This window comes from Lucilia sericata, unplaced genomic scaffold, assembly GCF_015586225.1.
Source record: "Lucilia sericata isolate MDLA Ls3-8-SP2 unplaced genomic scaffold, ASM1558622v1 Contig000677F_arrow, whole genome shotgun sequence".
In the NCBI taxonomy this organism is placed as follows: Eukaryota; Metazoa; Arthropoda; class Insecta; order Diptera; family Calliphoridae; genus Lucilia; species Lucilia sericata.
In genome coordinates this window covers 214,284-239,497 of record NW_023994681.1, presented here as the reverse complement: position 1 = coordinate 239,497, position 25,214 = coordinate 214,284, and the positions used below count along the sequence as shown (strand labels likewise).

At 31.6% G+C, this 25,214-nt stretch overlaps 1 protein-coding gene across 11 annotated transcripts; it reads right to left on the bottom strand.

The window, feature by feature from the left end:
* Nucleotides 1-3,851: 3,851 nt before the first annotated feature.
* On the bottom strand, nucleotides 3,852-24,031 carry LOC119607213 (putative uncharacterized protein DDB_G0271606). Of its 11 annotated transcripts, none has more exons than XM_037961038.1 (7): nucleotides 23,955-24,031; nucleotides 20,132-20,745; nucleotides 17,204-17,362; nucleotides 9,563-10,172; nucleotides 9,382-9,491; nucleotides 8,934-9,308; nucleotides 3,852-3,906 (listed from the first exon to the last, which is right to left on the bottom strand). In XM_037961038.1, the coding sequence occupies exons 2-7, from the start codon at nucleotides 20,483-20,485 to the stop codon at nucleotides 3,901-3,903; spliced, it is 1,614 nt and encodes a 537-aa protein (XP_037816966.1). In that variant the 5' UTR covers nucleotides 20,486-20,745; nucleotides 23,955-24,031; the 3' UTR covers nucleotides 3,852-3,900. The 11 variants fall into 11 exon arrangements, with proteins under 11 accessions (XP_037816966.1, XP_037816964.1, XP_037816965.1 ...); XM_037961036.1 differs by having other exon boundaries at nucleotides 23,687-23,992; XM_037961037.1 differs by having other exon boundaries at nucleotides 23,702-23,992.
* Nucleotides 24,032-25,214: the final 1,183 nt, after the last annotated feature.

Here is a 25,214-nt window from a genome sequence, read left to right as displayed (position 1 = left end):
CCCCCCTCTGCCCCCCCTTCCCCCTCCCCCTCTTTTTGTTTTTCTTCGTTTGGCCCTTTTTCTTGCCTCTTTTTCTTTGTTTTTTCCTTTCTCGTTTCCCTCTCTTCTTTTCCTTTTTCTTTCCCTCTTTCCTCTTACCTTTTCTTTTTTGTCGTTTTCCCCCTCCCTGGGGTTTTCTTTTTTTTCCCTTTTCCCTTTTGTAATGTACTTTTCATCTATCATTCTGAATTTCCAAATACACATTTAATTCATCTTACAAATACAATTATACATTCTATGTTAATAAATAATTATTATTAGTAATAATGTATTAAAATCAATTTTCGAATATAATTTCTCATATTTATTTAAGTTAGTTTTCTTTCCAATTTCTATTGTTTAAAAAAACGACAATTGGCGCTTTTCTTGGAGTGTTTTTCTATAGAACATAAAATATTAATTGAAATTAAAAAAATTAATAATCAATTAAAATTGCACATTATTTCATTATTATTTGTATTTTATTATTTTTAAGAGAAATTAAATTTTGTTTTAGTTTTAACACTTTTTTATCCGGATATGTAAATTTGTTTCATTTTTCAATTTTATTTATCTGATTTTAATCTAATATTTTTTTAAATATTTTACAGGTTTTCTTAGTTGGAGTTTTCATTTGTTAAAAGAAGCGTTACACTCAAATCTACATTTGAAGCAAATCAATGATAAAAAAATTAAGTTTTTGTTTTATTAATTTTTGTATTTTTTTGTTATTAAAATTCTATTACATTTCGAATTAATCGTTCAGTGATTTTAAGTTTCTCATTTTTCTGTTACTTGGTTTTTAATAATTATGGTCTATTTACAATTGTCTTGACATTTTTATGTTTTACAAAATTGCAATGTATGTAACATTTCAAATAATTGAAGTCATTTTGTGTTTGGAAATTAAAAAAAAAGTGTTGCATTTTAATTTAAATATTTCTTGTAGTTGGACGGACAAAGAAAGTAATTATTTTCCTGAATTATTTCGAGTGATCTATTTATTATAAATGTAATTAATTCATACTTCTGCTTCTATGTTTGTTTCTTTCTAGCTGATTGCGATCCTGGTCATCTCTCAAATTTTAAAGTGATCGGAGCAGAGGTTTGGAGGCAATTACAATGCGAACTATCGGACAAATTAAAAAAATTCACAGAAACCAACAGAAGTTATCATATTTTCTGACAACCAAAAGCTAATTAGGGCAATATAAGCTGATAAGGTGAAATCTAGGACCGTATTAGGCTGTAAGAGAGATATCACTTAATACTTTGCAGTAAACTCTGCATCACATGTACATTTTATTACACCATTTGTAAAACATCTGAGTCCATATTAAAATCTGGCTATGTCTGTCTGACATTCCTGACTGTTGACAGAAATCGTTAGGCCCAAACAGGAAGATCTGGAGATTTAAATATTTTCAAAAATATCCTTTATTTGTTTTGTATTGAATAAGTGAGATGTTGGTCCACGATTTGAGAGATTTCTGGATCCCCGGAATTTAGTTTAGTCTCCATATAAGATTAAAATACCAGTATAGTGATGAAATTTGACATTAATAAGTGCAATATTTCCTAAAGAATATCTATTTATATCTATATTCGACGAACATGATTTGTTCTAAGATTGAAATATAGCCCCCATATAAATCTCCCTTCCAAAAATCAAACTAATAATAAATAAGTAAAATGTGGTAATAAATTCTAAGAGGATCGATCTTTAATCACCATAGTTCACATAAAGGTAATTTTTAAACACCTGTTTTAATCAGATATAGATATATAAAGATTTCAATCACAGTTGTAATTCAGGTTTGAGTTGGGGAACAACTATCGCGTCATCGTTTTTCATATCTTAAGAACGGTCAGGCTTGTGCTTGTTGCCGAGCTTTCGAAAGAGCTACTTCTCACCCCGAACTAATTTAATGCATTACTTCCTAAACGCGTGCTTTCGTTTTACGTCAGAGCGAGGTAATGTTTTTAACTGGTTGAGACCATAAAATACTCACAATATAATCTGGTGGAGACCATTTAAACTCAAATATATACTGGTGGAGAACAAATAATACTTTTGATTTAACTAAGTTGGGTGTCTAACTTCCTATATGAAGGTATAGGTCGTTTGGTGGGGTTTCTCCGGACACACGTGTGATAACCTGGTAATATGAGAGCTTGATGCACCGCCATCCTAATTATAACCCGAAAAAAAATAGAAAAAAGCTTTCAATCATTCTTTTGACGACCTCTAATAAAGATCTTGTAACTGAAATTCAAATTCTGGCAAGACTTGGCTCTAAAAATAAAGATTAGAAAAGTTTTAATCAGAAACATATTAAAGGTTTTGCTATTTCCGTAAACATTTCGAGATTAGTCATCTCATTTGCAGTTCACTATTCATAAAATCAAAATATCGATAAACAATACTCACTTAATTCTCTTTTGGAATAAAAAAGTTTTAACAGTTCCAGGAACAATTGGATCTTTTTTTAACGATTTAACAAAATGAAATTGATTGAGAATTAAATCGAGAAGAATTTTACTATAAATGCTAATACAAGACTTCTTCATAAGAGAACACCGATATCGAGATTTTAAAGATCACTCTAAGATCAGGCCATTTATTTATCTAAAATCTGATTAGAGAACAAATAGCTTTTCCCATGAAATTTTAATAATTACATATTCTTAAGATATTATTGTCAACGCCAAAAAAACTTAAAAAATCATTAACAAAAACCCAAAAACAAGAAACCGCATGTTGCAACTCCTTATTTAATTTGAAAAATACGAAAACAGAAATGATGCAGAAAAGAAACACACAATTGAAAACAGTTTGCAACACAATTTAAAATCCAAACATTAACGATGAGTTTCAATTATTCACTATGTCACCAGCATTCGGTTGTATGGATGATGAAGACTGCATTAAAATAAAATTGGTTTTTCCCTCTTTATCGGTGGTTACTTGCAACAAATCAGGTTTTTCGCCAGTTGCCGATGACGTGATATCGCCCGTATGCGTGATGACACAATATTGATTCCCATTGTAGGTGACTATTGGCAAGCCACTCACAGTGGCCGTGGCTGTTGGTGCAGCAGATGCTGCCACTACATTTGCTGTTAACTGATGATGGTGCTGTTGTTGTTGTTGCTGCTGTTGATGGTGTTGCTGATCTGCAGTTGTAGTCGTTGTTATATTGAGGCCATTGATGTTGTTTAGTTGGGCCTGTACATAACTGGCAGCCGTAGGAGAATTTGCAATAAAGTTGGCAATCTAAACAAGGGAATGTTCATTAGTCTTTGAATTTTGATCAAATAAAAAAACTGAAAACAAAAGTGTTGCAAGTAAGAGTGTAATGGAAAAAATTACATAAGCGTTACGTTGGCGTGTTCTTAACTTTGAGTTTCCTGTAATTGTTTTAAAGTTTGCTTGTCTATTTGTTTGTGTTTATTTTTTAGTTTATTTTATTTTGTCATATTTACATCTTGATTATTGCTGTTGTTAGTGTGATTGTTGCCATCGTTATTATCATTTGTGGCTGTTGCTGCCATTGTGGCTGCAGCAGCAGCAGTTGTTGTTGTCGTACTAAATATGGCTGGTGGTTGTGTTAGTTTTTTTGGTGCTCTCTTAACCACATGTTGCTGTTGCGATTGTTGTTGTTGTTGCTGCTGTTGCTGTTGCTGTTGCACATTGATAAACATTTGATTTTGTATGATTATCTTTTCTTTACGCTGTGACATTTCATCCATGCTGCCATTATTGTTATTATTGTTGTTGTTGTTGATGTTCGTATTTGTTTCCATTTGATAGTTACGTTGATTTGTATTTGCAGCCATTTTGGCTGTTTTAACAATTTCCGTTGTTTCCTGTTCCTGATGTCAATACTGCAAAAGATACCAGTGAAAAATATTAACATCAGATTAAAAAATCATTTAAAATATAGATAATCACTTAATAATAAATTTTTATTTAAAACTTTTAAGAAACAATTGTCGTATGTATCTAATCATATGAAAGTGTCTTTCGAAAGGAAAAAGGTCTAGAATAATTATGTTAAGAAGTTACCAAAGTTATCTAATTTTTCACTATATCGTCGCCCCGGAATTATCTTCACGTATTCCCAAATATTTTTTGTGGAAATTGAATTTAAAGTTTCAATAATTAATATACACAAGTGGTTCCTTTTTTTGTGTGATGTAGTGCTTGATTTTGCTACTACGATTGGTGTTAAAATATTCAAAGTCGTGGATCAAGTTTTTCAAATGCATTTATCATAATAAAGAAGGATATTTCTAATTCCATTTAAATATTTTATATTTTTCAGCAAATTTTTCCAGCAAAACTAGAAATCCCAAAGAAGCGAAAAAGAAGTGGAATTTACTCTATGAAAGTACCTTAAAGACCTGCAGAAGTGATGATTTTAACACAGACTTGTCATAGGAGGGATGTCCTTTTTATTTGATTCCAAATTCACAACTTCTGAAGTTATTCTCAAGAAGTAATTATTTTATTTTTTGGAGTTTATTTGGAAGTAAAATTGTATCATTATAGAATACAATTAATTCGACTTAAATCATATAGGGAAATAGACACATTTAAAATAAAAGCCCAAAAATACAATTTTTTAACTCATAAAAATTAACACAAAATATGTATATCTTCAGCATTGATAATATATAATTATTTTTGCTTCTTCAGAAGTCATTAAACATCACTTCCACAGAAGCTAAAAAAATTCACTTAGTGCTACTTTGGAAGTGGTGATAAATGTTATTCTTTTCGAAGTACTTCGTTTTATTTTTGCCGGGTTATTTATGACAAAACCAACTAGAAGAATTCTATTAATGTTAACTGATAACGATATCAACAAAATATTCAAACATAATGAGGCAAATTATGAAAAAGTGATATTTCCATCTATATGTATATCATAAGATAAACTTAACACCTTAGCGAAATTTTGTAGATCTGATAAAGAATAATTGAAATTTAGTGCTATTCTGAACATATTCTAATTTTTTGCAATTCTTTAAAAAATGTTGATCCATGGTGACCAATTTAGAAACCGCCAACTGGTCGTGATACCACATTGAAAGCCGAACAACTGTAAATCAACTTCAAATCTCCTCAGCGTAAAATTTCACGATATACCGAAATATTTTCAAACTATACATACTACATTCCAGCTAACATTTTTTTTTTTTTTTAATTTTTGATCACATTCGAATCATTTATGATTCTTGTGCACGATTAAAATTATCATATATGCACTTATTTTCTTATCATAAATAATACTTTCGTTGGGAGAAAATAGCACTCTAACCGCGACTCTTCTAAAAGAGTCTTTCATGAGCCCCACTTCTGATTAGTTTTAACTCATTTTTTAATCTTTTTTGAGTCATTAATGAGTCGAATTATTGGTCGTTTTAGAGTATTTTTCTAATCATATTTTAGTAATTTTTGAGACTTTTCTGAGTAATTTTTATGTCAAACACAATAATACAGAAAAAAGTTTTTAATCTTCCGACTGCGCGAAAAATAATTACAAAATAAATTTATATACAATCATATTTCGATTGCTGTGCATTTTGTTATCAGATTTTAATCATTAATTTGAATTATTTAGACTTAGTTTAGTAATTGCTCACCCAACTATCTTCATAAATGATCGTTAAACATAAAAAATTATTGTAATTAAAGCATAATATAATTTCAATTTCCTTAACAGAAAATCTGCTCTATAAATATTACACAAACTCAAATACTTATACATTTTAAGAGAAAGTTACGGTACAGGGCCTAAATAACCCAGTACCGGCGGTAAGTGTTGATCCACTCGCGAGTCACGTGTCGTAGTCATCCAGGAATCATAAGCAAAAAACTACTACGGAGGTGGGTACCTTGGCCTCTGCGGCAGACAATGCGTCTAGTGTACAGCATGCCATTGGCAAACATATAGGGGTGAAAGAGATGGATGTACTCGGAGGGAGCTCTAAGCTACCTCAGCTAACTCAGATGATAATAACAACACCATCATAGCAAATCCCAAGAAGGATGAAGTAGAGCAAATGGTGAAAGAGGTAAGTGATAGCATAGCTAAACTACTTATTACTAAGAAAAGAGCACTGAGGAGGATATTGAAAAAGATGCTTCAGGATATCATAGTTAGTCAATCCCACGACACTCCAAAGGAAAAATCGGACTCTCTCACAAGATCTGAGACAAAGAGGATCAGGTCTCCCGAAGAGTTGACAACTAAGAATAAACCTAAGAAGAAAAAGAGCTCCCCGTTTTCTAATGCGCAATCGAAACCAAGCCACACAATCAAAGGAACTTCAAGTCAGAATACTGCGAGTAAGGTTGACAACGCCAAGCCAAATATTTCGAAGACGAACACGTCGGCGAAACCAACCTCGAAGGTAAAGGTATCTCAAAAGAAGTCCCAAAAAACTAGAAAGGAGCAGCTAGACGGTGAAAAAGGAAAAGAGCCGCCATCTTACGCCAAAGTTGCCAGAAGAAGAAACCGGGACGATCTCTGCTATGCAGTTTACGATGCCGGTAATCCGACAAGCAAAATTCCAATAGACCAGCACAGCAAGGTAGAAGATCTGGTGAACAATAAGATAGTGAACCACACGACAAAGTGGGGCTGGGGTTCTTTATTGAAGACCCAGAAACAGAAATATACCACCATTTACCAAATCATAACACAAGCTTCCAGGCAGAAGTACGAGCAATAACAGAATGCCTAAATGGGATTAGAATAAATATGGCACCCACAGCGACATCCAGAAGGCAAATAGGGCGATATCAGGTGATAGAACTAAATCTAAGATCGTATGGAATTGTAAGAAAACTTTAACTGAACACTCTCCCAGAGGTAAGGTTTACATCATATGGGTACCAGCCCACTCGGGAGTAGTCGGCAACGAAAGGGCGAATATAATAGCTTTAAGGGGATAGTAGCTCGTGGCAGTTAACCTGACAAACGCAAAACCATTCGACATTTCTCCGCTCACAGGCTAAAAATCAAAAATCCATCTATGTTAGGATTTGTCCTAGGTATTTTAATACATCTATGCCAAGTTTCAGCCCCTATCCCATCTGTGGGCTTCAAAAAGCATCATATATATAATTAAGGAAATTATGTTTATGATGTATGGCGGACCAAAATTAACCCTACCTCCCATACAAGTAACCATTCACGCTCATAACTGGCTTTGTATTAGCAGTATAGCGACGAAATTCAATATAAACAATTCAGAAAATTACACAAACAAAAATCTCTCTACTAAATTTTATATGGATCGATTGATAATTGAACCTTCCCCTCGTATAAGATCCCCTTAACACAAACGAGTTATAGGAAAATAATCTTACTACCAAATTTTGTGGCGATCGGTTCATAATTGATCCTACACCCATATAAGGTCCCCTCCAGAAAATTTTATTAGAATCCGTCCATAATTGACTCTATCCCTCATATAACGTTTAATACCATAATTTCCGACAAACGTTTATAATTTTAAGAAATTAGTAACTTTTTTTAATTCTGTAGAACTCGGTCCATAATTGACATTAAAGGCCCTATTATGAATCACTTTCAGGCCTATATTAATTTCGATACATAATAATAATAATAATAATAATAATAATAATAATAATAATAATAATAATAATAATAATAATAATAATAATAAACAAGTAGGAAAGTATAGTCGGGCATGGCCGACCATATGATACCCTACACCATGAGTATATTTTTTAAATTTTTATTTTTCATAAAGAAACTTTTATGTAGAATTTTACCTTAATTCCAACGTATTTAAGCAATTTATTGATAAAAAACAATATATAGGAGTATAGGGCCGATCCTCTTTAAATTTGGGAAAAGGATATATTTTTAAATAACAGTTAGTTTTGTTGAATTTCATCGCGATACGAAGTCAATTTTAGACGTTTAAGACATTTTTTGAAGGGGGGTTTGTATGGGGGCTAGGGTCAAATATGTTCCGATCATTACGAAAATATGCAGTGTCATTTATACTTATATAAAACTTATTTGTGCCAACTTTTAGAGAGATAATAGTATATTTGACGTAATTATGGCATAAAAAGCCCAAATCGGGAGGTACGGTTGTACTGGGTTGTACTAGGTGAAATAATGGACCGAACATGCTTGGTCCAAATTTCATCAAATTATCTTGAAAATTGCGGCCTCTACCTTGCGCACAAGGTTTACATGGACAGCCAGCCAGCCAACCGGACAGACGGACGGACATGTCTTAATCGACTCAAAAAATGATTCTGAATCGATCGGTATACTTTAAGGTGGGTGTAGGACGAATATTTTTATGTGTTACAAACATCTGCACAAACGTATAATACCCTCCCCACTATAGTGGTATAAATATACTATGAATAAACAGAAAAAAAACTGAGAACAGATGTAACAGATACAGTTTTTACGCATTTTGATCGAAATGTCAACAAACTTTTATTGTTTATGTCTATCGATTAGACAGAAAGGATAAAACGTATTTTGCCCACTTCCAATGTTGTTAATTAATTAAGAGAAAATATAAAAAATTTTATCCTTCTAGTACAGATCATATCATGACAGAATATTGCGTAACGAGAATAGTATAATGACCCAGAATATATGTATGTTTTTGGAAGTTACGACCAATATTCTAATGTCAAAAAAATAAGCAAAAGCATTAGTAGCCACTTTCATTTTCAAAAATTTCATGCCATATTCTGTACATAAACCTAACATACAAAATGGATATAAAGAATAATTTTAACTGAGAGAGTTGAAAGTTGGAAAACCTTTATAACTCTAATATGCCATAGTTATTTAGCATGGAAAATAATTTTATAAAATACACACCACCGACATTTTTCTCACCTCCAAATGGCTTTTGGCATGCAATGTCCACTCATCCCGATTGGAGAACATACGACCACACAGTTCACAAGTCCACGACAACTGCTGTTGGGCATGATGATGTGGTATAATAATACCCGGTATAGCTGTACTCTGGCCACCAGTATGCTGGGCACTCGTAGTCTGAACAATAATATTTTGAGTTGCTACTTGTACTGCTTGCTGTTGTAGTTGTAACTCAAGATTCTGTTTATTGTCTTCAGGTTCGGGTTCTTTTTTCTTCACTAGATTATTCAGACGTTTCCCAAGCGGTGCTATGTTTGTGGGCGTAACATGTTTGAACTTGTTCATATGTATGACTAATTTATCACGACGGGCGAAAGCTTTATTACACACCTGTTTGGAAAAGAATGAAGACAATTAATAAAATGCTGAAGGTTTCTCAATGGAATCTGCTATAAAATTATACTTCACAAATATAAGGCTTCTCTCCCGTATGGATACGCATGTGAATGGTTAGTTTATCTTTGCGGGCCAAACCTTTGCCGCACACGCTGCACTCAAATGCTTTATTGGTGGCTGAAATTGAGGAAAAAGATATGAGAGATCATGTTCATTAAAATCTAATACATATTTTAATATTAACTCACGTTTTGAAGGATTAGTTTTGCGTACACCCGACGAAGCCTGCTGAACTTGTTGTAAAGCTTTTAGGCGACTGGCTGGATGCATGGAACCACCCTCGACATAGGGCTCGGTAAATGGTATCAAATTCGGTTTCGGTATATTGTACGTTATATTGTCCGACGACCAAGTGCCCAAACTTTGTAGCACTCGAACGCCGCCCTCAAATCCCATGCCTACATCGTCCGGAACGGTGAAAGTACTTTCGTTGCCGGCTGAACTAGAGGAACTTATTTGTGGCACTTTTATGGTGCTGGCATAATGTTGTTGTTGCTGCTGCTGTTGTTGTTGTTGCTGCTGCTGTTGTAATTGTTGATTTGTGTTATTGTTATTATTACTACTATTGTTATTGTTGCTATTTGGTGAATTTTGTTGTTGTTGCTGCTGCTGTTGTTGTTGTGTTTGATTATTATTGGACGTTTGCTGTTGTTGTTGTTGCTGCTGTTGTTGTTGCTGCTGTTGTTGTTGCTTAAATTGTATAGCCGCCTGTGCCATTTGTTGTTGTACTGCCATGTGTGCCTCGAGATACGCATTCTTTTGGGCCACCGTCATTTTATCCATATTCACTGTGCCGTCCTTTAAATAAAAGTGAAACGGAAAAAATATAAATAATTGAAAACTACAATACAAATCTATTGTAAATGTAAACAAACTTTTAAAACCAAAAAAAGTAAGAACAAGACGATTACTCTTATGGACCCATATCAACCCCAGTTAAATGTTGTAGAATTTTTTTGTTTGTTTGTTTCATTCCGCTCTCATTCATACATTTCCGTTTTTCCTTTCGTTTATTTTCCTGGAACGTTGTGGTATGAAAAAAACAGTTTTATTCCTTTCATGAGAATAACATTTACCGCTAAATTACAAATTTCTTTCATTGAAATTCCTGTAGAGAGCGAGAGAATGCGTGGCTTTTGTTTAATTTTAAGCGGCAAATGTTTCATTCAATTTCTTACAACGCTCTCATTGACTTTCTCACACATTTGAAACATTTTTAGTCCTTTTTGCGAAAATTGTTGGTCCTTGTTTAAAATTGTCCTTTACGCGCAAATTCTTGAAACATTTTTGCAAATACAAAATTTTACTTTTCTTTTTTTATTGTATAAAAAAACACATGTGTGCGTTTGTGTCTGTGCTGTGTCTTTGAAAGTGTATGTGCCGGTTTCAATGTGCATGGTTTGAGGTTCAAGTGTGTATTTTATGGCGAATTAGTCACAGTGGAATGGAAAGTCAAAATGTCATAAAATATACGAAAAAAGATAAAGTTGAAAGAATGAAATATTTTGATTCTTTACTTAAAACATAAATGATCTATTATACAGTGGGCAAATTGCAACAAAGATACATACTAATTAATATAAAATGTATTAATTTCAATTTTAGAAAAAGCACCAGATTATAATGCTTTGGCCCATAATCAACGATATATGGTTAAACACGATAGTAAAATTAAACTAATTAGTGTCATAATGAGCGATATCTCGGAAACTATTAAGCCGATTTCAGTTATTTGTGTTCAGCATGTCCAAATTAGTAAGAAAACTTGTTTTGCAATATAAAATTATCCAAAGGGATAGAGTTTAAAGCAATTTTTGGAATAGATAGAGAGTTTTGAGTTTTTTTATGCAAATTACAGATAGCGACTATTGAATATATATATATTCCCTCGTTATGTTGAAAAATATGATGTTATAATGATGTCTATAAAAACCTAGTAATTCAAAGTAATTCATTACATATTCAATTACAATTACTAGTAATGTGTAATTGAGCAATAACCAATTGCAATTACTTGTAATTTCGAAATTTTTATTTCGAAATTTTTCAATTACATTTATAAATAATTTTAATTGGCAAAACTTTAATTAATTGTAATTTAAAATGTAATCGTTACTTCCCAAGCCTGCTATGATCGCTAAAGGTTTGGCAATGGTTACCTTGCCGCATTATCTGCATTCGTCAAATCCCGCTCGTCCATTTAGCGTAGTTCTGTGTGTGAAATCAAGATACATACTAACAGTCTTATTCCCACTAATTTCAAATTTTTTAATTTCCTAAGTCCCTCAAGTTATTTGCCATTAATAGACCATAATACTAGAAGACAGTTGTAATACAAGACTATGTCGGGGATCAACTCCAGCGTCACAGTAGAATACTCAGGCTTTGTACTGGTGGGGAACTTTTAATAATTAAGTACCATAAAAAATTATCTTAGTGTTCGAAGTTTCCAACCTCCTTTAGGAAGAATGGGGGATTTTCCTTGAATCACCGTAGGATACCATTAATCTTAAAATAAAAAACACTAGAAGAAAATTCGTTTATTCTTACAGTGTACTGCAGATTTAACATTGTAATCAGATAACGCCTTTATTGCCCTTCCACCTGGAAGCTAGTGTTGAGACCAGGAAAACGTAATCTGGGTTTTCGTGTAGCTGCAGGTCTAAGTTTTAGATCTAATGGTACACTTAACAGTGACAGTCCATCTGGAAGCCCTACACCTGGAGGCAAGTGTTGTGATCTAGAAAGCGTGATCTGGGTTTATGGATCCCCATACTTTTGTTATTTCCCCGCTTAGAGCCATTCGTGTAGCTGCAGAAGTACTTTCTTTAATATGTTTGTATACAATCTTCCAATCGGTACACACTGATGACGCATCATATATCCGCGTTCTATTTATTCGCCTAGAGATATCAGTCAATCGACTACACCACCTTATGTCTTCGTCCAATGAAGTCCGGATAAATGATAACACCTATACTTGGTCGGCTTAGTGTTTATGGCCCCACTTATATTCAAGCAAAACCACTCCCTGTAGTGGTATTATGTTACACTTTTCGTCCAATGAAGTTTACCAGATTATAAAAACGTAAGTTAAAATCGTTCTAATTACCTTTTAGTTTCTGATAAATGACAACGCCTAGGTATTTAAGCCTGTCGATCACTGATATGGTCCCTATCATGAACCGGGCTCAGTATAGTCTTTTATCTTTCTTTTGAAAAGTCATATTTCTGTCTTCGCTGCATTGACATTCAGCTCTCTTTGTTAAACCCAACCGAAATCCCTAAATATTGTGTATCGCAAAACACCCTACAACAAAAGAGTATTCAAACTTTGGCCCAACATAAATATAAATATCCTATATCTGGACCCAATATGTATCTTTTGGAACATGGGTTAGAAAGTCGTTTTACATTTTTCAGAATTCACTCATGAATCTTTCACTCTATCAAATTCTCTATAAGGCTATTTTCCAAAATTTTTTTAATTATCGATGTCAAATAACTTCTTAAAAAGGAACTGTAAATCGTATCTTATTTGAATGACGTTTTTTAAACACATGTATGTAATTCACCATGAAAATATTACTAGACATTCTACTGTGCATTATTTTAAAGAACAAAAAAATCTTCATTTGAATCATTTTGTACTGGTATAAAAAACGTCATAATTTTTCTTATTAACAATTAACATTGCGTGATTGTCTTATTATTTCTAGATACAACATTGTTAAAAATATATTTGTTTAAAATAAAATTGGAAGTTTTTTTAACAAGGTATTAGCAATTCTTTTAAATAATTTATTTTTACCACTATATCCTTAAAGTAATAATCCACTGTAGACATTTAAAGATACATTGTTTAACATTTATTATATATTTGAAAATGGGTACTTTCAATCAGTTTAAGTATTTTCAGTTCTTTTGGAATTATTTATTTTATTAAATATTTTCTATTTATACACAGTCTTAAAAAGAGTCTTTCGATGATATTTGTATTATTTTTTCGCTTTCTTTATATTCAATTTACACACACTTTTAATCGATTTTTCGCGCTGTATTAAACATTTTATATTAAGCATTCAAATACACTCGCACACAAACACTTACAAACACACGCACATCCACAGACATTTACTGTATGAAAAAATTGAATGGTGTAATCTAGGAACGATTTCTATATGATATAATCCATTATATATATTATATATATACTTGATGTTGTTAAAGAACGATTTAAGTTATCGATAAACTCATGACTTTTTTTAAGTTTATTATTTTAGTAGGAGTTATTAAATAATAATTTGTGTTGTAATAGAAATCCCTTTTTTAATTAATTTTTTATTGTTAGACTTTATTTTTACTCTTTAAATGCACCGCAAAGTATGCTACGTTTGAAAATTTTCAGCACCTTTTGTTTGTGTATGTATTGCGAAACTGATTTGCTACTCATATCGTTTCGTCTGTCTGTCGTTAGTCAGACGACGATGTTGCTTTTTTCTATTCTATCGTTTTGTTGTTGCTTTTGTTGTATTTCGTTTTTATTGTATTACAACAACAGCAACATTACCAGCACAACAATAATCGCAAATAACAACAGCAACAAAAACAAATAATATTTTAACGAATCTGGGAAGTTACACGGAATTATGTTTATAAAATGTACTTTTGTTGACTCTTATTGTACCAACTTTGTAACTGATTAACATTAAATTTTTTTTTATTGCATGTTAAAGGTAGTTTTTTATATGTCCATGAAAGTTATAGGATCTTATTCAAAGGGACACGATTGATGGGCCAGAGTTAACCTACTCCTCGAATGCAGTTTTCAAGAAAGGCTAGTACATTTTCTTTGACGATGATCTTGGCACTTTTAATTAATCTTACTAATTGCGAGTTCGCCAATTAGCGCTCGCAAGAATTTTACCCTCAGCTTGACTACGGTCGAACATGATGATAATGTACGGTCGAACATTCTCTGTTTGGATGGATGGACAGTAATATTCAGCATTTCTTCCACATAATTCCGTATGCGATGGTACCTCAAAGACGCCGGATCTCTAAAACGTGCTTCATCATATAACAAAGAGAGCGCTTGTAGTTCGCCAGTGTTTTCCATTCCCTCTTCAGATAGTTTTCAAAGCTCGATTAGTTTTTCCTATATTTAGCGATCTAGGAGTTATGAACGACTCCATGTTGATCTCTTAAAGTTTTGATCTTTGCATACCTAATACAGTAACAGTTTCGACTACCAAACCCTGGGAATCCCTCTTGTTAGTCGTGGTCACAACAGATTTAGTGGAACTACCACTCCTCTGGAATCAGACGCAGGCCCGGATGGCGCTCAATAAGTGGAAAACGCATCATGGATTTGTAATAGGTACCTCCAAAACTGTGATGCCGTCCAATAAGAGTTATTCGCATACCAAACCGAAAGCACACCATCTAACTGCCTTTAACAGGGGTTTTTGAGGCAAAGTAGCCGCCCTTGACATAGGGAACAGGCGCTGCCAAGTCAGGATTTCATTAAAGAAATCAGGCCTAATATGTAGATAAATGTTTTCCGAACACACTCATGAAATTCTGAAATCGAAGTTCCTTAGTGAAACTCCTAATAATTTTGATTGAAACCGAAATCGCAGTAAAGGTATTTTCAGACTACAATACTGAGTATTAACACACTTCAAATTAAAAATATTATGAAAATAATTCGCATTTTCAAAAAATCAATCCGAAAAATACATTTTATGTTTACACTATAACATTTGTAATATTTTTTATCCAATTTTCAATTATTTATGCACTTTTCGTTCTTATTTTTAATGTATTTTACACTTACATACCGAATACGTTTGAAAATAAAAAGTTTTTGAATTGTTTTAAAAAATTTATGAACACTGACCGTATGCCAAAAAAATAAGTAATATTTTTGAAAATCAAATTACAAATTATATTTAGACTAGTAAATTGTATTATGATACAAATATTCTTGACAAGTATTAATACTCAGTATTGTAGTCTGAAAATACCTTAAGGGAATGTTGGTTTAAAGACTAATGCATGATTAAATTAATTCCAAATGAATGTATAGGATGAAAGGTCTGAGTGGAAGTTTTGAATTGTGATATATGTTCAGTATTCTTGTCCTTGTGTTATCGATAAAGTTGCCTTTTTTTGTTCGAGTATGTTTAGAGGTTTACTCTGTTCATACCTGACCCATCACAGTGAGTTCCCTGCTGTAAGAAAGCGATATATTGGCATATTTAAATAGTACCAAAAAACGTACAATTGCGGCATTTCTGGCATGAATTGTATATGTTTTAATTTCAACTGCGCTTGATTTTTATTTTACATTTGAGAAATTAATATCAGTTAGTTTGTATGTCTGTAATTGTATAACAGGGGGTTCTTTTTTGTTATTGCCAGAGTCCCCAAGTAAAAAACGACTAAACGGCGTCGACAAACTGTATGTGCTCTTGTTGTTTTTGTTGTGTCGGACTGCGTACACAATTGTATTGAATTTATATTTGATTTGTTGATGGGGGTGTTCCAATTCTATTCATACACTTTCTCTCTAACAAACACTCACTCACACGCACTAATATAACCTGCTGGCATTGGAATTTTGTGAAGGATGGAACAAATGAGAATGAAACATTACAGAACACTCGTGCCCATACCCTTGTTGGATGCCAAACATAAATCGTAGTGTGGTAGTACTTTGTGTAACTTCGGCATTCAGACACACAGATACTAGGTAGTTATACACGGTGGAACTTTATAATGGTTATTTCTTGTCAACATTTATTAAAGTTTATAAAAACGTTAAATATATTTTAAAATTTTTCGAATATTTGATCAAATTTAATAAAACTATTTTAATAACGTTGTCTTGCATATAAAGTTTATAATCCGTTTGCATTAGAATATACTTACAAGGTGTTCCATTATTCATACACTTCACAAATTTCATTTAATTAATTAAAGTGAAAGCACATTTGCTATTTTTTACATATTTTTAATTTTTTTAAATTAAATTTTAATTCATATGAAAACAAATTTAAATTTTATAACACAAACGCTATCCCACTGTTTATTCTCACACACTCATGTCTACTTGATGTACCCGCATATGCGTGAGCACAACAAATTAAATCGGAAATAAAAAATGTTAGCAATTAAGAAAAACTCGAGAGGCCATCAAGCGAGAAAGTCCTTTCAATTTTGTTGTCATTTGTGTACTAAAAGTAAAGTCATTTTAAATTGGAGTAGTTTTCTTCATTGTTGTTTTTAACTTTTGTTTCAGGATTAAATAAAATACTCTCACTTAGAGCATATCTTTGTTTTTATGAAATGAATGAAATGTCAAAGTACATACAATGTTTGTAAACAAAGCAAATAAGGTGAAACAATGTGAAATAGAAACATTAAAAGGTATATAGTTTAATGTCAAAGATTTATGGGCATGTCATTAAGTAAACAACTGGCACTTGAGATCAATCACTATTCAAACGTTTAAGATGAAAATGTCATAATATCCTTCGATATAAATTTATATATAAAAATTATTAAAATATCACATAAGGTTTTTAGGCATTCAAGAACTATGGATTATATCTTTTCTTAGAAAGTGTACCTCATAAAATTCAGCAAAAGCACGCCAACTTAATTCAAATAACCGTGAATATCGGTTCAAAAGTATTCTGCATTCAATAATGCTTATTCTTATTTTTTTTTAATGAATTGGCATCAATATATAGGTCATTATACATAATTTGTTCGTCATTAAAAAAGTTGCATTAATTTATTTAAAATAATAACTGACATACCTCAAAATTTATAGTTGCTGTAACGGCTCTCATCGATTCGGCATAATTTCGTAGAATATGTTCGTTTTGTAAGCTTGACTGACGCCACTCGTACAAACCCTCCACCTTTTGGACACAATTTTCACAAATATTTTTGGGCAGAAAATCCTCTTTAGCAATCTGTAAACAAAAACAGTTATAAGAATAAAATGTGATTTATCATTCATAATAATTTTTAAACGAATTGTGGACATTTAAGTCATTTTGTGATGGGGGCTAGGGTCAAATGAGGCCCGATCATTACAAAATGTCTTATCGATATACGAGTATATTAAACGTAAATATGAGCTAAAAAGCCCAAATCGTAGGTTCCGGTTGTATGGAGGCTATTTAAAATATTGAACCGATTTGAACCAAAATCAATATGATTCGTCCTTGGTCCAAAAGCATTACTCGTACCAAATTCATTGAATTTTCTTTAAAATCTAGGCCTGTACTTTGATTACTTAGTTTACATGAACGGACGAAGGGCAGACGGACGGACATAGCTTAATCGACTCAGAAAATGATTCTATGACCAATATTTTTTTTGCAGTACAAACCAGTGATGCCAAGTGTAGGGATTTTTCCCTTTTTGTAGGGATTTTTTTCAAAAATTTCACGTGTAGGGAAAAAGGGAAAGATTTCTTACTATTGTCAAGTTGTAGGGATTTTTTCAATTTCATAGTTTTTATCAACTAAAAATATACTCTTTCATGTATTAAACTTTAAAATTAAAAATGAAATCAATTTTAAGTGTATCGTTAGTAAAAATTCCGCTTGTAATTTCTACAATATGTGTACCTACATATCGCTTTAAGCCTGGCATAATCCAAAATTCGGGTTTCTTGAACTGAGGTCTACAAAACATGCGACATACTAAAATCTTTCATATAGATTTATCAAATTTCTAATATGTCTATTATTTTCGATGTGAAAACGATTTTTTGTAAACGTAAAAACTAAAACCCACGTTTTCGTGAATATTAGACAACTAAAAATTGAATTTCAATTTAGATGAGAAACATATTAACCTCAACTATCTGAATTTGGATTTTTAAAATCCCTTAATTTGTTTAAAAGTTATCAAAGAAAATAGTTAAATGTCATTAAATATTCATATCCATTTTTCTTGAAACTACTTTTTTGGATTATGCCAATCCTGTAGGGCGATATATTCTGACTCCTTATAGATAGAGTAGTCGGGGGCTTAATGCAGTAACTCAGGATTGAAAAAAATAATTTCATGTTCTGAGAATTTATAAAAGTAAACCGCAAAAAGTAAACGCAAAAGTAAACCTTATTTAAAATAATTATATTAAATTTTATGAAATTTTTTTGTTGGGAGCACATAAAATACATTTATAACATCCAATCGTGATACTGCTATAAATCTCTCAATTGTCTTGTTTTTTTTCTAATCTTAACTGATGAGTCAGGGTTGGAAGATTTGTATGATGTAAAATTGAAAGTAAAAAATTTAAAATTTAAATTCTAGAATATATATATATATATATATATATATATATATATATATATATATATATATATATATATATATATATATATATATATATGTATATTATAAAACAGCTAATATTTTAGTTTTTTATGTTATTTTTGTATTTTTTTAATAAACTTGGAAAAAAATTTTAAAAAGTAGTGTAGGGAAAAATGTAGGGAAAATAAAAAGTGGGTGTAGGGAAAAAAGGGATTTTTTCTCATAAGCGTAGGGATTTCTGAAAAAATTCTCCTGGCATCACTGGTACAAACGTATAATGCCCTCCCCACTATAGTGGTGTAGGGTATAAAAATTGGGCCATAAGTGGTCCTAGTACCCTAATAACTGACTTAAAAATACCGTATATTTGTTGAAATAAAGATGGAAGCCTCCGATATTTTCTAAATCCAAATCTTAGACTATTCCATCAAACATGTTTTCGAAAAATTTTCTTTTTAAAACCAACAAAATTTATATATGTATGTAGAAGATAAGATGACAATTACGGAAAAAGCAATGAATATCTCTATATTTTATATCTCTTGGATTGTGTGTTTTTTGTAATGATTTCGGAGACCTTTCATTTGATATAAATATTGTCTAAGAAATGATGTACAAATGCTCAAGAATTTAAAAATTAACGTTTATTGCAAGAATCATTGATCGACAAAATATCAACAACTTTCTTTTCAATGACTACTACTACCGTACCGTCTGCATTACTATTAAGTACACTTATAATGACTTACATAAATATAATCAGAAACGTCCATTGTCATCGCCCTGTTAAATGACTTAAATTGCCAATGAATAAGTAAGAGATAATGGTTTTATTAGCTTTTTAATTTATGACTTTTAAATGTTGGTTTTTCCTGTAGAGGCAACCTACCGAGAGAATATACCACCCGAATCTTTACAGGTGGTTCTAAAATTAACCGCGGTATTGGTTCTCGTGTCTTCTATGAAGAAGTTGTGGTAAGTATATACCACCGTCTTCCCAACAACTGTAGTGTCTTTCAGGCTGAAATATTATTGATAGCAGTAATAACAGGACACTGAGTAATTGGCAGACATGCAAGTCGACTTGGGCTCCCTTTCAATGATCACTGTCGCAGGGAAAAGGAAGAAACGGTCTTCCAATTCCTCTATGAATTCGATTCTACTTGACAGTTCGCGGGTAGTGAACTACCTACCACGATAACCAACCAAGGTTTTTCCTGGGTAAGTACATTATTTTGTATTTTGTTATAGTATATTTTTAGTATTTTGTTATAGAACTTTGAATAAAATTTAATATATTCCAAAAATATTAAAAAGTTAAAACCCTAATATATAATATCACGTTACATTTTGTAAAACAGTGTAATTAATAACATAATTAAATATTGATAATCTTCATAATCACTTACATTAACCGGCATTAGAGAACGTAATTTGTAGATAAGATTACGTTGTTCAGCTTCCTTTTCGAACAAATGAATTTTGGTGGGACCATTACGTATCGAACATAGACGGCATAATTCGGCAAATGAAGTGAAATTTAAATTTGCATCACAATGATGGGTGTTGAGATTGAGAAGGTGTGTTAAAGATTGTGTATTGTTGGTCTGTTGTTGTGATTGTTGCTGCTGCTGTTGTTGATGATGGTGTTGTTGCTGTTGAGTTTGATGTTGCTGCTGCTGTTGTGTCTGATGTTGCTGCTGTTGTTGTGTATGATGCTGCTGCTGTTGTTGTTGATGCTGTTGATTACCGGTATTCAACATAACTAATTCGTTTATTTTTAAATTTTGATTTCAAAATTTATTACACTATTTTTCCGGCATTGACTAACGTTTAAAACTTGTTGTTTAATTGTTATAAAAAAAATTTAACTAGTTTTGAATCACAGTCTTTTTGATTTTGTTTTGTTTTGGTTTTTAATTTGTTTAATTTAAGATTTACAAAGTTTTTGTTTAAATTATTACATGGACTTTCATTGATTTAGTTTCATAATAAATTGAATTATATCACAATATTTTTCTAACTGAAATTTTAAAGAAAAAGTAGGAAGTTTCAAATTAATATGAAAAGTTAAATACTAAATTCAACAGGAAACGTAATTATTATTTAAGAAAACATAAATAAATATTTTATACATGCAATCGTTTAATTTTCAATTTCAATAATAACTTGCCAAAAATCTATATTTTGTGGTCAAATTGAAGATATTTTTAAAATTTGTTGAATTTTGTTTTTATAGGTATAAGTTCCGGTATTTAAATTTTATTTAGTTATGTTCATATTCACATTAATGTCTTAATTATGAAATGTATTGAACTAATTTCCTTTCAACGTTCCTTTTAAAAACAAAGGGAAAAATTCCTTATAGAGGAAACGAAAAATTAATTAACTTTAAAATATATTTCAATTAAAAGTTCATTAACATTATTCAATTCAATTGACAAACAAATAAGAGCTCATAAATAGTAAATAGACAAATAATGAGTTTACAATAGTGCTTTCAAATATTCTCACACTTAAAGAGAGAAAGAACAAGTGTAAATAATAAACATTCGTCAAAATAATAACAACAACATCGTAAACAATTGCATTATTCGGGGTTAGAGAAGAAACAAATTTTGGAATACATATTGTCAACAGTGTTGCCATAATAACTATTATACATATTTATACATATGTTCCCATTTAAGGTGAAATAGGAAAATTACAATAGTCAACCGTATTTATGCCCTACACCACTTTAGTGAGGAGTGTAGTATTGGATTTGTGCTAATGTTTGTAACACACAATACTATTGATCCTATACCCACACAGAGGGGAACTTGACACTTGGTACGAACTTGACACACATTTTTTCAATAACATCCATTGTCAAGTATATACATACATACATACAACAACATGTAATGTAGACCACGCAACTTTGTCAACATTGCAACAAATCGTTGTCGCAATCTAAACTTTATGCACATCCGTTGTCTTAAAGTTAACAAACGTGGTAAGCTCAAAATGCGTTGCCAATAGTGAGCTTGCCACGTTTGTTAACATTTAGACAACGTATGTGCATAAAGTTTAGACTGTGACAACGAATTGTTGCAATGTTGACAAAGTTGCATGTTGTTGTTGTATGTATGTATATACTTGACAATGGATGTTATTGAACAATTTGGTGTTAATTTGATACCAGGCGTGTATATTTATTTTTCCCTCTGTGCACCTTTAAGTATCGGCTTAGAGTCATTTTCTGAGTGTATCATTTTCTGAGTGTCCGTTGCAAAACTTGATATGGTTAATATCGACCGATTATTTCACCTAGCCCCTATACAACTGATCTTCCAAATAGGGCTTTTGTGCTCATAATTATATTTAATATACTCTAACTAGCCTTGATGACCTTGATGATTTTTATAATGATCGGGCCTCGTGTGACCTTAGCACCCAAACAAAGCGCCCTTAAGAAAATTACATAAAAAGACTAATGTCGTTATCCATCTACCAAATTTTATTAATTAATTCCATATTTCCCCCAACCCACATACATATAAATCCTTTTTCAAAATAATAGTTTTTCAACAATAAATTGCGTTAATATATTGAAGATATGGTACAATTTAACTTAAATGCTTTATTATAAAACAGTAAAACACATTTTATTCTCCAAAGTGGTGTAGGGTATTACATGGCCTTGCCCGACTATAATTTCTTAATTGATTTATAACATGACTTTTTGATGTGTAATTCTGTTTTGATTATTTTTAATCCAGTATTTGTGTAATATGGTAAAAGTTCATTTTCGGTATTAACACACCACACATTTAAGTCTAAATGTATGGATTTTTATATCTTATACCACTATATTGGGGACAGTATTATAAGTTTGCGCTGATGATCATTATAACGCTATAAAATATTCGACCAGCATACATTTTAAAAAATACCGATCAACTCAAAATCACTTGGTTGGCCAAGGCCCCCATATAAAATCTTCTTCTGGAAACGACTTAATAGTCATGAAATCGATTAAGTTTTCCACCAAAAGGAGAGCACAAAAGAACCGACAGTGGACAGTGATTTAAAGGCCTAATTTATACCCTAATATAATAAGACTAGTCCCTAAAAATTACAATTTTGAAATTCATTTGAAACCTATTTTAAATAACACAAAGTTAAGCTACATTTCTTAATTCAATAACACTAAAATAAAATGGTATAATTAGCAGCATAGTTGAGTTCTCCTTTGAAAGGATGAAATTTTCGATATCATGACTCTATTTTCAAAATCATGATGATAATGTTAAATCAGGAAGCTTCCTCTGTAACAGATGGCCATAATAGTTACAGTAGGCTACTAATAATAGTTAGAAATACCTACTAAGCAACTATCGGGCTCCGTTTCCGTCCGACTATACTCTATAAGAATGGATTGAGTAACACTATACTCTACTATATATTAGTGATTCAGATCTAATTGAAGTACTTGAAGTATATGTATGTATTTTAAATAATGGCAACTCTGACAATTTGCATTTAAATGACTATGAGAGTGTGTTAGTCGTAACGAAGAGAAAAATGAAGTCGAATGCAAAAAGGAAAACAACAGTTTTCCGGAAAATGGAAAATCTGTATTTTCGCGGAAAATAATAGCGAAACAAGCGAAGAATGTTTGCATTAAACTGACCACCCACTAACCTTGGGAAAAATCGATACTGCAACCAATACCAACAAGAATTAATAAAATTAATTTTTAACGATTGTTTAAACAATTGCAAAAACTATTAATCTCTGTTATATAAAAACTAAATAAGACAAACATTATTTTCCCATCTTCTTTCTATAGAATTTTCCTTTTATAATTAAATTAGAAAACATTCAAAATTAAAATTTTATTTTTTGCTAAACAAAGTACTTGCAATTGCGAAAATAAAATATTCTTAATTTTTTCCATTCGATTAATAATAAATTACATTGCAATTATTCACTTCACATTTAACCGCAATTATATGCACCAATATATGTGTATCTGTGTGTGTGTGTCTATGTATTTGTTTGTGTGCCCGATTGTGTGTGGGAATTTGTCTATTTTGATGGCACATATTTTTCTATAATGCCCACCGCACATTAATTTTTATTTCAATTTTTTTTCTATTTTCAATTTGTGATTTTTTCTGTATCGGAATAAAACGAAAATAAAAACTGTATGACCCATACAGCACGACCGAAGTTCACTACTACCGTTATTGGCCAACACTTGACTACGTTACACCATGCAACACTACCACAACTACTAATACTACCACGACTACTGCTGCTGTCACTGGCATTGCAACTATGCAACAACAGCAACAACTATAACTGTTGGTATTGCATTTCTTCTTCGTCATATTTAATGCGCTTGTTGTTGTTCTTTTACACCTCATGCAGCTTAACACATGTTGCAAGCCTCTAATGACCACACAAACACACGATCCCATACACTTTCGTCTGTTTTCATACATTTTCCGGTAAAGTCTCTTTCTTGTGTGTGCATCTATTTTCCATTCTCTTGATTTCCGCGTATGCGCTTTCCCAAAAATACAGGAAGTTTTTGTTTTTTGATTTCAAATACCTCCAAATTATTAAATAATAATTACAACAACAACATCAGTATCATATACTATTAATATTTAAATATATTAATTTTTGATTTATATGTATGAATTAAGATAGATTAATACCGTTTTTTTAATGTTGTACTCTACAGATTATGTTAATTAACGAACCAACAGGTTGTCGTTTTAAGTAGCAAGAGACTTCCATATTTAATAGAATTGTGTAAAGACTCGGAAATGCTTTTTCATGAAAATAATAAAGCATTCCTTGATCGAAAATTATCATACCCCAGAAAAAAAAAAGTGAGGAAAAAGAAGTAGAATTTTCACCACAAATAACATACTTGAAGTACTTCCAATTTTGGTGAAAAACCTATGAATTTTACATTAGCGTGTCATTGGAGGGATGTTGTTCATTTTTGACAACTTTGAACTACATCTAATCTTATTCATAGATGCAGTAAAAATCCGATATTTGGATGTCAAAAATAAACCACATTCTTTCAATGACACGCTTATGTAAATTTCATTGGATTTTCACCAAAATTTGATGTACTTCGAAAATGTTATTTGTAGTGACTTTTCAACATCTCTTTCCTCACTTTTAACTCGGTTTTTATTTGTAAGGAAATATTTGGTTTATAGAAGCGAAAAATATGCAATCGCATTTTTAGATGTGATTAAGATGTCGTTTGTAAAGTATGACATCAATTATTTTTTGCTGGGACCCTTTCAAATCAGTCTATTTAAAATCGTTTGTCATTGCCAATCTTTCGTCGAAATTAGATCCAAATATCTTGGACGTGATATCATTCCGAACATTACATCCCTCACGAAAACTAATTGGAAAGTTCTTAGGAATAATAACCAGAAAACCGATTTTCTGAACATCGGACATGTTTTC